This window comes from Charadrius vociferus, unplaced genomic scaffold (genome assembly GCF_000708025.1).
Source record: "Charadrius vociferus isolate BGI_N301 unplaced genomic scaffold, ASM70802v2 scaffold56, whole genome shotgun sequence".
NCBI lineage: Eukaryota > Metazoa > Chordata > Aves > Charadriiformes > Charadriidae > Charadrius > Charadrius vociferus.
Window position 1 is genome coordinate 1396069 of NW_009649057.1, and position 12011 is coordinate 1408079.

At 52.6% G+C, this 12011-nt stretch overlaps 3 protein-coding genes across 3 annotated transcripts in view; all 3 read right to left on the reverse strand.

The window, feature by feature from the left end:
* Positions 1–125, reverse strand: part of LOC104289179 (alpha-1-acid glycoprotein 8-like) — a 6250-nt gene extending 6125 nt beyond the window's left edge. Inside the window, exon 1 of the mRNA XM_009888086.1 lies at positions 63–125. Coding sequence (XP_009886388.1) covers positions 63–125 — 63 coding nt within the window. The remainder of the gene's footprint in view (positions 1–62) is intronic.
* A 933-nt stretch (positions 126–1058) lies between these two features.
* Positions 1059–3297, reverse strand: LOC104289180 (alpha-1-acid glycoprotein 1-like). Its single transcript, XM_009888088.1, has 6 exons — positions 3187–3297; positions 2405–2547; positions 2108–2178; positions 1656–1757; positions 1305–1405; positions 1059–1121 (listed from the first exon to the last, which is right to left on the reverse strand). The coding sequence occupies exons 1-6, from the start codon at positions 3295–3297 to the stop codon at positions 1059–1061; spliced, it is 591 nt and encodes a 196-aa protein (XP_009886390.1).
* Positions 3298–7204: 3907 nt separating this feature from the next.
* COL27A1 (collagen, type XXVII, alpha 1) overlaps positions 7205–12011 on the reverse strand; it is a 164690-nt gene continuing 159883 nt past the window's right edge. The window contains exons 54-61 of the mRNA XM_009888040.1: positions 11182–11199; positions 10771–10806; positions 10411–10437; positions 10103–10168; positions 9554–9722; positions 9279–9388; positions 8244–8462; positions 7205–7658 (exon numbers count right to left, since the gene is read on the reverse strand). Of these exons, the coding sequence (XP_009886342.1) occupies positions 7512–7658; positions 8244–8462; positions 9279–9388; positions 9554–9722; positions 10103–10168; positions 10411–10437; positions 10771–10806; positions 11182–11199 (792 nt within the window). The 3' untranslated portion in view covers positions 7205–7511. The remainder of the gene's footprint in view (positions 7659–8243; positions 8463–9278; positions 9389–9553; positions 9723–10102; positions 10169–10410; positions 10438–10770; positions 10807–11181; positions 11200–12011) is intronic.

Here is a 12011-nt window from a genome sequence, read left to right on the forward strand (position 1 = left end):
CGGCGCTGACGCAAGCAGCACCTTTTGGGGACGTTGCCCAGAGAAGAGCCACGTGCCCGCACCAAGCCCTGGTCTTGGCTGCCGGCGGCGACCGCAGCATGGGTAGCTGTGGGCACTTGCTGCATTTGAAACTAAAATCTGCCTTAAATTTGCCCATTTTGTTCCCCGTGAGCCAACGTAGTTCCCTCCTGCTCCGCAAATAGGGCACCATGCAGCCCCCCCACCCCGGTGCTGGGGGGGGTCCCCCCAACCCCGATCTTGGGGGAAGCCCGTGGGGGCTTCAAAGAGCCACCTTCTTCCTGGGCAGGAAGGTTGCCACCAGGCAGGGCAGGAAAGGCTTTTCTGGATTTATTTCTGTTTGCCTTTTCCTCTCCGGTAGCAGAGCCTCCCCAATTCCTCGGTCTGGCCCTGGGTGATGGTTTTACCCATCCTCTCCCCCTTCCCCTGCTGAGAGACGCCGGGGGAAGGTGCAATGTCACCCCGTGTCACCCCACCCCACTGTGGCCCCTGCGCCGGCGGAGGCTCGTGGGATTTCACTTGAAAAACTTGAGTTTGGGATGTTTGGGTGCTAAAAGGACTTTGGCTGCTTTGAGTCATGGCGGGGGAGACTTGAGGGGGTCGGCAGGTTTGTGTGTCAGGGCTGATGGCGCATCCCAGCGCCCCGTGGCTGGAGGGGACACCCCGGGTGAGGTGGCCAGGAGGGTCCCATGCCACCACGGAGCTGGCAGGAGAGACGAGCATCTCCGTGCTCAGGTGGGGTTTCGTCTACGGCTTTTCACGCCTCTGAGCAGGTTGGGAGAGGCGGCGTCGTGGGCAGGGCAGGCAGGAGGGGGTCCTGTCTGCGCTCCCAGGGAGGATGCAGCAGGAGCGGCAGGCGGTGGTGACACGGGGGTTTATTTCGGGTCCGGGTGAGAACAGGAAAACTGGGTGTTTCATCCAGGAGGAGAAAAAAACAAAACCTCCATAGAAAGTCCTGAGGCTGAGCTGGTGAGCAGGGATGTCCCCACAGAGGGGCTGGAGGAGGATGAGGATGGAGCAGCCGACCCGACCCCGGGGGGTTACCCCGTCTGCGGCTCTGCGTCACCTTCGCCCGTCTTCTCCCCGGGCAGCCCACAGGAGTCCTGTGGGAGAGGGGGAAAGCGGCCGTTGGTGTCCCCTTGCCCCAAAACCACCCCAAGAGCCAGGACCGACTGGGGAGGAGAGGGGCTGCAGGGGGGAACCGATCTTCCGTTCCCCCCCCCGGCTGGAGGTCCCCGCCGGGGGCAGGAGCTGGCCCGGGATGGACCCTGGGGAGGGGTTCGGACCTTTTCAGAGGTGAAGAACACGTCCTCATCAGTCAAGCCCAGGCAGTGCAGGTGGGCTTTGAACTCCTCCAGGTGCTCCTTGCTCACGTTGGGTGTCCGTGCTGCCGGAGAAAGGGGGTGGGAGGAGGAGAAGGCGGGGGGGAAAGGGAGTTTTAGGGGGTGCTGTGCTCCTTGGTGGTCCCCATGGTGTGGATGGGGACCTCGCTGCCTGCTTGCCCCCATCTTTCCCTCTCCATATTGGGGGGGAAAAGGGGCTTTTTGCCCTGTCTGTGAGGGTTGGGGATGCCCGTGCCCATCGACGTGTCCCCAGGCAGGGATGTGCCCCAGGCACCCCGGGCAGCATCTGCTCACCTGAGAGGCTCAGACCCGGGGAGTTGGTGTTGGGGTGCTTCATGATCAGCAGCTCCTTGTCGCTTTGGATCAGTTCGGCCGTGGAAGCCACCTGGCCATCGACTGGAAGGTGCGGGGAGAGAGGGGTTCCCCATCAGCGAGTGTTTCCCTGTGCTGGGGCTCAGCCTGGGCAGAGCCGTCAGCGCGACTGGGGACTGCTCATCCCCTTTACCCCGGGACACTCATCCCAGTGGAGACCAGTCTGGTCCCACAGTGCTGCCGTACCCATCGCATGGGGTGGGGGAAATTTTTTCCCCCCACCTTTAGACATGTTTTTATGTGTAAAATGGCCTCGTACCGGGGGGCTCAGGGTGCCAAATACCGGGGGGGCAGAAGCAGGAGGGTGCAAGGTGCGGGTGCGGTGCCCCCCCTGCCCCCGCCATCCTGTCCCCGCACCACCACCGGGGCTTTACCGTGCATCAGGGTGGAGTTGTGCCAAAAGATGTGGATCTTGCTGGTGTTCTTCACCACGCATGTCTCGTTCCTGTGGGGCAGAGAGGTCAGATAGGGCGAACACCCCCCCTAAACTGCCCCAGCCAAACCCGAGCGATTCAGAACCCAAGCTGTGCTGCTGAGCTTAAATAAATTTGGCATAGCTGCTCTCCCACCCCAAATTTGTGGGGGTGTCTGAGCCCAGAGGATGGTACCAGTGGGTGGAAATACTCCTGGGGACAGGGGAGCGGTGTGAGGGGGCGAATCCCCATCCTTACAGTCTCATGATTTCGGTGACATTGAGCTCATCGTCGTGGCTGCCGGGAGAGAAGGAAAAAGCCGCGTGTTTCACTGCCTTCAGCTCTGCCAGGTGAGGCGCATACCTGGAGGCACCGGCGATGTAGATCCACTGTCCCAGGATCTGCGGAGAGGGGGAGCAGGGAAGGGTTGGGGGGGGCCGTGCCGGGTTCAGCCGTGGGCAGTGTGGGAGTAAAAGCAGACGCTCTGCCCTGCCGTCCCGTGGCCACCAGCACCCCCATAGGTGACCACCCCGGGTGGGATCTGGGCCGGGTGAGGGGCTCTTGGTTTTGTCCCCTCCCTGCTAAGGTGATGCTCCAGCTCCCGGGATGGCCACCGTGTCCCTCCTGCTCTGTGCCCGGCTCTCGTCTCTTTCCTCTCATTAAACGTCCCCAAGGGACTAAATACAGTTTATGCAGTGAAGGGTTTGCAGATGGAGACTTGTGACCTGAGGTCCCATCACTTAAAGGACTTAAAATAGAGCGGCGAAGCGCTGGGGCTGGTGCTGCCCAGCCTGGTTTGCACAGGGAGATGGCAGCAGGAGCCCCCCAAAAGCCTCTGCTCATGAGTTTATGGGTGCAGAGCTGCAAGGCTTCACCCCCTCCCCAGGCTCCTGTGCAGCAGCCTTGAATTTTTTTTTTTTAAGGAAAATAAGCATGGAGAGGCAGCGAGGTAAGCATTGAGCTGCTGATCAGGTTCATAACCTCTCCCTGGCCCCGTAAGGGCTAGCGATGCTGATAGGAAAGGAGAGGACAGGGCTTACCCCAGGGATGGTGGCGTTGTCGAAGGTGACCGTGACGAGCGGGGCGCAGGTGGGGGGCTCGGCGGCGAGGGCGAGCGGCAGCCCCAGGAGGAGGGTGAGGGTGGCCAGCATCGCCGGGCTGGCCGAGAGGAGGCTCCTGCTCTGACGGGCTGTTGCTCGTCTCAGTCTCTTAAATACGGTCGCCTGCAAAGCTGGACGTCCCCAGCCCCGATGTGCTTGTTCAGCCGCTGGGCTGTTTGCTCAGGCATGAAGCAATAGCAGGTGGAGGAAATTAAACTTGCAAAAGCTTGTGTTTCTCCAGTAGAAAAGATTAAAACAAAAAAAAACCCACCACCCAACACTCAAAAAACTAACAAAAACCCCAAACCCAACCTTTGTGTTTCACCAATGCAAGCTTTTGTTCTGGGAAACTGCAATTAATCTTGCGGGTGCCCGGCGAAGCGCTCGGGTGGCTCCAGGTGTGTTTGTGAGTGGGGCCTCGGGGACACCGAATGGCACCTGGACATGGCTTTCCTCCACGGGGCAAATAAATCCCCACGGCGATGGTTGGTGGTGCCATGGAGCTGTAAGGGCTTTGGGTCTGCACCAGCTTTGCTCCTCAACGGGGCATGGGACCGGTGCTGGGGTTTGTGTGTGGGTTTGGGGGGGAACTGGAGTTGGGATTGTATGGGTGCCGCTGTGGATGGGGCCATGACTGGGCTCTGCAGTGGGAGCAGATCCAGGGACAGCCATGGAGATGCTGCAAGGGCTGGAGCCCCTCTGCTGTGGGGACAGGCTGGGAGAGTTGGGGTTGTTCAGCCAGGAGAAGAGAAGCCTCCGGGGAGATCTTATAGCGGCCTTCCAGTGGGCTTCTAAGAAAGGTGGGGACAGACTGTTTTAGCAGCACCTGTAGTGATAGGACATGGGGTAATGGCTTTGAACTAAAAGAGGGTGGACAAAGACTAGATAGAAGGATGAAAATTTTTACGCGGAGTGTGGTGAAACACTGGCCCAGGTTGCCCAGAGAGGTGGTCAATGCCCCATCCCTGGAAACATTCACGGTCAGGCTGGAGGAGGCTCTGAGCACCCTGATCTGGTTGAAGATGTCCCTGCTCACCGCGGGGACCTTCAAAGGTCCCTTCCAACCCAAAGCAGGCTGTGATTCTGGGATAAGCTGCACCATTTAAGAACAAACCAAACCCCAACGTCTCTTTCCCCTCACCAGTGGTGCCACTTTCCTGAGCCAACCCTACCCCGGCAGCTGTGGTGGGATCCCTAAAGCCATGAAATGTGGGCTGTGGGCTTTTTTTTTTTTTTTTTTTTGGCCCTTTCCCGCTGACCTCCCCGTTGTGTGCTGGTAGCCTCGCGGTGCTTGTGGCTTGTCTCAGCCCAGCCTTGGAGTGATGAAGTTGCCTTTGGGCTGTGGGTGCTGGTAACGTAACTGAAAATTTTAAGCAGTCTAAAATAAATGGTAAAGACAGGAACTTGTTTAATAAATTCTGCCTGGGGGCACGGGGGAGCATGTGGCAAGGGAACAACTGGTGCAGTGGGCTCAGCCTTTGCACAAAATAAATAAATTGCAACTTCTTGAAGTGCAGATCGCTCTATTTAACGGTGTCTCCTCCAACTTTGGCCTCATAATTAAGTGCATTGATTTATTTAGGAAATGTGTTTGCTTTTTCTCTGCCCGTAAGCAACGTGTTTCGGGAACGGCTGGCTCACGTGAGCGACGGTCAGCCCCAAACAAGCTGGTTTTTAACGTGCTGAGAAAGCTGCCCTGGTGCCCTCACCCCACAGCTCCACCGCACCGGGGGGGGTGTGGGTGGAGGGGTGTCCCTCAGCCTTTCTGTCCGCAGGAGCGCTGCGAGGAACGGGCCCAGATGCGACCTCCTAAGCAAGAAGTCAAGTTTCAACATCAGCCTGGGGCAATTGAGATGTGATTTGGGCTTCAGCAATGAAAAAGATCAGCTGAGCTTTTTTTTTTTTATTATTTTATTTTAATTGATTGTTTTCTTTCTTCTTGCTCCCCGTCACTGTGTTGGGATGGGGAGGCGGCTGAGGAACGGGCTGGTGGGGCGGTGGGGTGACGCAGAGCAGTGGGGAGCCATCGGGCTCCCAGCTTTGTTGTGCCTTTAGCGCTCTGCCGAGGGCTGGGCAGGTTGTGCTGTGACCAGAGGAAGGGTTTTGGGGTGTGGGTTGGGCTCCCCTGGGGGGGTCTCTGGGTTCTTGCACCAACGTTGGCACCCACGGGCTATTTCCGCACCTCTCACCCACTTAGTTTCCCGTGAAGAAGCAAAAAAAAACATACCAGTCCCATTTCATTGCCTCAGTTTTAAATATTTATTTAAAGTCCAAAAAAAAAAAAAGAAAAGGAAAAGAAGAAAAGAAAATGAGAAAAGCTTTAATGTGAACAAACGGTAACTCAAGCCTCAAGAAAACACACAAAAATGATGGTGAGAGGATGAGAGAGGGAGAAACCCGGGAGCGTGTGTGTGTGTGTGTGTGCGCGCGGGGAGGGAGCAAGCGGGCGATGAGCGATGGTGATTTTGGCCTGGGGGTGCCGGGACGAGCCGGCCCCGCGGGGGGTGTGTGTGTGAGGTATTTCTGAGCAGAGGCAGGGCTGCACAGAGGGTGAGGTATTTGGGACAGATCTTGTTAACCTTTTCTGATGATTGTTGGAAACCAACCAGCAGGCAGTAGTTAAAAAAAAAAAAAAAAAAAAAAAGAATACACAAAGAGAGACTCACATATAATTTTTTTTTTTCCTCAAAAAAATAAAATCCATAGTCCATATGAGACATGAAAACTCCAAACAGGCACTGAAGCGTTTCCGATACAGTACAGCTCCGATTACATCAATATTATTCCTTATATAGAATTAAAGATTACCATAATTATCCTCTTTAAAAAAAAAAAAAATTCCTCCAAATTTACATATAGAGACTAAATTTCTACAAAACTTAACAAAACAAAACCCCTCCAAGCCCGGCTGGGTTCTGAAACAAGGTACCAGCATGTCAGTCTTGGCGGAGGGGCCCGGCAGAAGGCTTGCAGAGCTGGGTTTAAATACGAGCTTAGACCAGGGAATCGCTGCACGCGCGAGCCGGCACGGACGCGTGGCCAACGCCACTACAGCAAAACTGGTTACATGACAACTGACTCAAAAATAGCGCTCTCTGAGGCTCAATGCTTCCAGATGAGCTGCATCCCTCACTCCCCTCCCAAAGCCGTGAAGTGCTGATTAACAACAACAACAACAACAGAAGAAGAAGCGCAAATCTGCTTTTAAAATATCTTGTAAGTTGTTTTGGATGCGCTTTGAGTTGTTGCCCACGATTGACATCCACGGTGATTAAAGGATCCCTTTAAAGGTGACTTTCTCTGATTTAGCTGTAGATTGTAACCTCCTCTCTTCCTAGAGAGATGGTCCTGTGGGCTTTTTTATTTTTTTTGGGTCTGTGGCAAGACACTGTAGCACCTTCACAACCTTAAATAGTTAAAGTCATATATATAAAATAACACACTTTTTTTAAGAGCACCAGAGATTTCACAGTGAGAGGTAGAAACAAATCAGACGAGCCCATCCTCTCTCTCTATTTTAGCACCAATCTCTTCCCCTCTCCTCCTTCCATTCCCCCCTCTTGGCTTCGGGACTCTCCCTTACCCCAACACCATGCATGAGAAGGGATGTTGATTAAACTCACCCGTGGAAGGAGGAACTTAGTTTTTTTTCCTGTTTCTTTTTTTTTTTTTTTTTTTTTGCTTTAAATAATATAATAATATATATTTTGTTTCTTCTAATATTGCACATCAAAATGCTTCCGGTACACAGAGCAGCCAGATTCAACTTGCAGCTCCGCCTGGGAGACCTGATGCAGCGCGTGGCCATCCAGAAGGCGACAAGCTCTGAGAGGGAAGCTCTATCTTTTAATTACTTTTCAATGGAAAGAACATTTGGTAACTCAGGAACCAGGTAAGACACCATGGGGGGTGGTGTGAAACCCACACGCCGCAAGTTGCTTGAGGTTTCTCTCGATATTTTCTTTGGTCATGGAAAAAGCTTTGTGTCTGGAACCCCTTGCAACATCTAGTCCCCCGATCCCTTTTCACTGTTCACGTCCCGACTGATACCCGCTTCCCCTACGTCCCTGTTATTCCTCCTTTCAACGATCTGCTGAGTTCAGTAGATGACGGGTTCTTTGAGACCTTGAGCCAAAGGCTAGGGCGAGAGTTGACCCAAAAGCTACAGCCCAGCTGTCCTTGCTGCAGAGAGGTGGGAGAGCCTGTGTAAAGACATAGGCCAAACGCGGGGTCAAAGCCTCGGAGCCCGGTTTCGATGGCTTTGTTCAAAGGAAGCACACGGGGCCGACCTCGAGGTGATACTGCTTTCCTGGCTCGGATGGGGGAAGGTTGTAGATGTTGACAATTGGCAGCTGCTGAGGGTCCTGCGTCCGAAACGAAAAGAGAGTCCGATGCCAGCGTCCATCCTTGATCTGTGCAGGGAGGAGGGAAAGACAGAAAAAGCTGTGGAACTGGGGGGGCGAATCCTGCTGGAAAGGAATGTGTTTCACCGAGGTGTAAGTTGAAAAGCCTTGTGTGAGACAAGGGGCTGCCCGCTGGGGTGAGCAGGGCTGGGGAGAGGCTTGGGAAGCATTTTGGGCAACCCTTTATCCAGGCTGAGTTGGTGGAAACCAAACTTGGAATGGCATCAGCAAAGACAAACTCCTAATGCAGTGAATCCAAAATGCAGACACACGGCTACCGACTCAGCGTGGTGGCAGGCAAGGGTCGAGGACACCGCCTTCGGGTGGCAATTCCCCCTTATGCCATTTAACTGCTGCTACATGTGACCTGTAACTTTGGAATTTAATTTTTGCTTTCTGTTTGAAGGCCATCTACTTAACAGGAGCCGATATACCACCCAGGACTGGAAAATTAAAGTGGTGACCAGGCAAACTAGATCCCTCTCCTCCTTTTTTTGGGGAGAATAAGCAGCGCAGGTATAAATCGAGCTTTGTCGTGTGCCCTGAGTAGGTTCAGGCGCTTCTCTCCATCCCTCCTCCTTCGCAGCAACATACCTTGCAATCATCAGCTGCCACTTCTGGCCTGAGCTGTCCGTCTGCCTCAAACATCTGCCCGTTCCATGCCTTGAAGCGCACGGCTTTTTCCAAAGGTTTCTCGGATGAGCCTTCCCGCCAGACGGAGGTGTTCAGGCAGTGGATGGTGATGTGCTGCACCACCTCTGAGCTCAGGAGGCGGAGGAAGTTCATCTGGACTCTACCGATGTCAAAATCCAGCTGTGGAGGTGACAGAGACGTTAGGGTGAACCCCCTGCAGCGGGGCTGGAGGCAGCTAGCGGCAAGGTTAGTGCAAGATGTGACAGCAAAGGTGGTCCCTGTACTCTGCTTGAGTCTGGAGGTGGCCATGCGTGGATGTGCAAGCTCAGAACTGGGGCTGGCATCAGTATGGGCGTAAGGGCCAGATGCCAAGTCAATCTGGAAAGTTTTCATGGGGACACAGCAGGGCCTTTATTTTTCAGAACAAACTGGCAGGTCCTTAAGTAGGAGGAAAATCATGAAAATTTTTAATTCAATACACGCTTCTGCAAAGAAGCGACGCCTCAAAGCATCAGGTTCTAGTTCATCTGCAGATGAACCCAGATATCGTTATTGGTATTTTTGGTACTGGTGCTTCCTCAAGAAAAATCATGTAGCATTAACTTCACTTGAAACTTGTATATTTAAGCTGGTGTCACTTTTTCAGGTGGCAGAAAACAAAATGCAAGAGTGACCTGAACGTAAGCTAATTCAACACAGCATTTGGGAGCAGTGCGTTTGCAAAATTACTGGCCTCTGTTAAGGTTATGGGTTGATTAAACATTGCTGGAAATGTACTGCTTTGTCTTGACAAGAGTCAATAACAGTCTTAGGGATATTTTTTAACTGCGTGAGCGCAGTTCTGAATGTTACAGCTACGCTAACTCTGCCTGGAGGAGAAACCAGCATGCTGTGTCATAGTGGTCACCTCCTGGTGTCCCGGGACAACACACCCTTGGGTAAATATTTTGTAATAGTAGTATGGGAAATGCCGTGCTGGGGTCAATCTGTGTGTACCTTGGAGACGGTGATGGGGCTGAGACACGTCTGACCACCATTGGTGAAGTTACAGATGACCTGTATGGTGTCCGAGGAACAGCCAAGATTTGGGTCAATCCAGTAGATACCTGAAGAAACGGAGGATTCGGGGATTAACACAGATATAAACTTTTCTGTGAATGAGAAAAGGAAAGTTTTCATGTCTGCATTACTGGTCCCAGGGAAGGAGACCTGTTTGGGCCATGTGAAAGCCCTACGGAGGATGCAGCCTTTGCACACTCAGGGCTTCCTACCGTCATTCATCTTCTGTTCACAGTTCATGAGGTCTCGACAGATGCGTGCAGGGTTTTCCTTGGTTCCCAGGGGTCTTTTGATGCTCTGAATGAGGTTGCTGAGGTAGTGTAGAGTCTTAAAGATCTCCCCTCCATGGTCCAGCATGAAAAGGTCTGGATGTTGGTAACCCTGGAGAGAAAAGAAGGTGTGCCTTGGGGCACCAGGTGCTGTAACCACAAGGGTTTCAGGCTTATCTGGGGGAAAACTCAGTGGGCCAAAGACGGACTGTGCTGGCTGGGATCCAGTGAGCTACAGCCCTCGTGCTGTCCCAAATGGGACATCTCGGAAGCGCTGGCAAAGTCTGAAACTTCACAAACGAGTAACACAACAGAACCACATCCTTTAACTGGATCTTTGCGTGCATAAACCCCAGTTATTCCATGAACACAGCGACAAATCAGAGCTTTGTGTGTATGAACTTTAAGCACTCAGGAGGAACAAGCAACACCGTGACTGTTCCCAGCCTCCAGCTCCAGCAAAGACCAGCAAGTTCAAAAGTACCCTCATACCTCTGTCTTGAGCGCGGTGTTTGAGTCGATTAGTGTCCGGAAAGCTGCCCCAAAGCCATCTTGTTGCTAGCATGGGGTGAAAAAGATGGTAACTGAGTTTGTTAGAAGCTGAAACGTGCCCTGATGCAAGCAAATGCTTCTCGGTCTAGGGCTGCCATTCAAGCATTGCTCTGCTAACAGCATCTCTTGCTGGACCTGAGTGTGTGTCTTCAGGGTCTCAGCAGCTCTTTCTGGATTGTCCCGTCAGCACCTTGGCTCTGCACAACTTATTATCATCATTAACAAACGTACAGAAAACGACTACTTACAAATGAGGCTGGAATTCCTGGCAGTCCCTAGAAATCAAAGCAAAAAAGAGGCATCAGCCAGAAAGACGGGCAGTCACTGTTGCAAAGATACTCATTCACATCCTTTTGAAATCCTCTTTCCCCTGGAGTCCCTCAATGCAGACGAGTGAGAGAGGCAACAATGCTGTCTCTATAAAATACTTGGAGATGGTTTGGACTAAAGTGCAAGAAACACTGGTCCATTCACGCACACATTTTTGCATACGAGGAATGGGGCTAAGCTATAATTTCCAGTGAGTGAAGAGTCCCTCTGGAGAGTATCATGGCAATAATTTTAGCTCATTTCAATAATGCCTTTGAACTCTTTCCACATATACGTACCGGAGGGCCAGGGTGTCCTCGTGGGCCTGGAGGACCCTAAAGAGAGAGTGGTGTCAGTTAGTGAGACATCTCCAGTTTGTATATCCATTTCTCATGGTTATCACCAGCATGAGTCTGTTTCCTTCTGAAATCCTCCAGATTTTTGGCAATTTAAAGCATATTCTCCCTCAAACCCTTCTGGAGACAGGAGGTGGCCCCATTTTGTCCATCTGCATGCACCTGGTCCGTTCCTACTGCATCCCTTGTTCCCAGCCCTTGGCTCCTTAACTACCATTAATGCCGTATCCCCAGGTACTTGTCACATTCCCTGTGTGCACATTTACCCACCCTGCAGCTTTACATTTACTAAAAGCAACTGTTTTATTTAAATACAAGATATTAGTCAGAAAAAAAGTGATTTCAAATACTTACTCTTGGACCTTGAAGACCCTGTAGGGGAAAAAAGAAAGAAAAAACAAAAAAAAAAAAAGAGGAAGGAAGAAGCTGTCAGAAGATGCTCATTAATAACCCAAAATCTCCCTGTACAGCTGTGTGCTGTTCCCAACGTGCCTGCGCAAGGACCGGGTGCTGCACTGGAAGGACAGTGAAAACGGGGGCCCGACGGCGTTTGCCAACAGCAGAGAGGTTATTGCAGCCAAGGATGCTGATGGCTCTGACACCAGCAAATGCTCGCTCTGGGGGTCAGGTCCCTGCCAGCACCCTGCCCTCTGCTGTGCCCACAGGGGTGGAAAATGGTGAGCAAAAAGAAATAGAGGTGGGACCCTGGCTTGTTAGAAATGTGAACTGGGATTTTAGGTGTCTGTGGGGCACTTGCTTATAAGAGGTTTCGTGTGAAGAAGGCATGAAACAGTCTTCTGCACACAGCTGTGTTTGCCGGGCCCCGATGCCTGGGCCAAGCCCCGCATGCAGGAAAAAACCACTGGTTGCTAAAGGGAGCAACCTGGAGAGCAGGGACACCTGCGGTACGGGTAAGGAGGAGGATGAACAACAGGTATCCAGTGTACCCCACACATCTCCTGCATGGTGAGAACACCAAGGACATATGAGAAGGTGTAAAAGTCCATCAGAGCCCCGGCAAGGAGGGGACCAGAGGAAAAGCAGAAGGTGAGAAGATGCTCTGGCACTGCTGCCCCAACACCCGGGCATTGCTGCCACTTAGACAGGTCCCGTGCCGCTGGCAGGGACAGCCTGTGGCTTTTTGAGCTGCCATTCACTGCAGTTAGTTCCTGGAGATGCCACGG

Coding starts and splice junctions, on each gene's coding strand:
- LOC104289180 (XM_009888088.1), bottom strand. CDS start 3,297: ATGCTGGCCACCCTCACCCTCCTCCTGGGGCTGCCGCTCGCCCTCGCC. Junction 1,758..2,107: donor CAACTCCACCCTGATGCACG/GTAAAGCCCCGG, acceptor CGCACCTTCCAG/TCGATGGCCAGGTGGCTTCC. Junction 1,406..1,655: donor CCCGGGTCTGAGCCTCTCAG/GTGAGCAGATGC, acceptor TTTCTCCGGCAG/CACGGACACCCAACGTGAGC.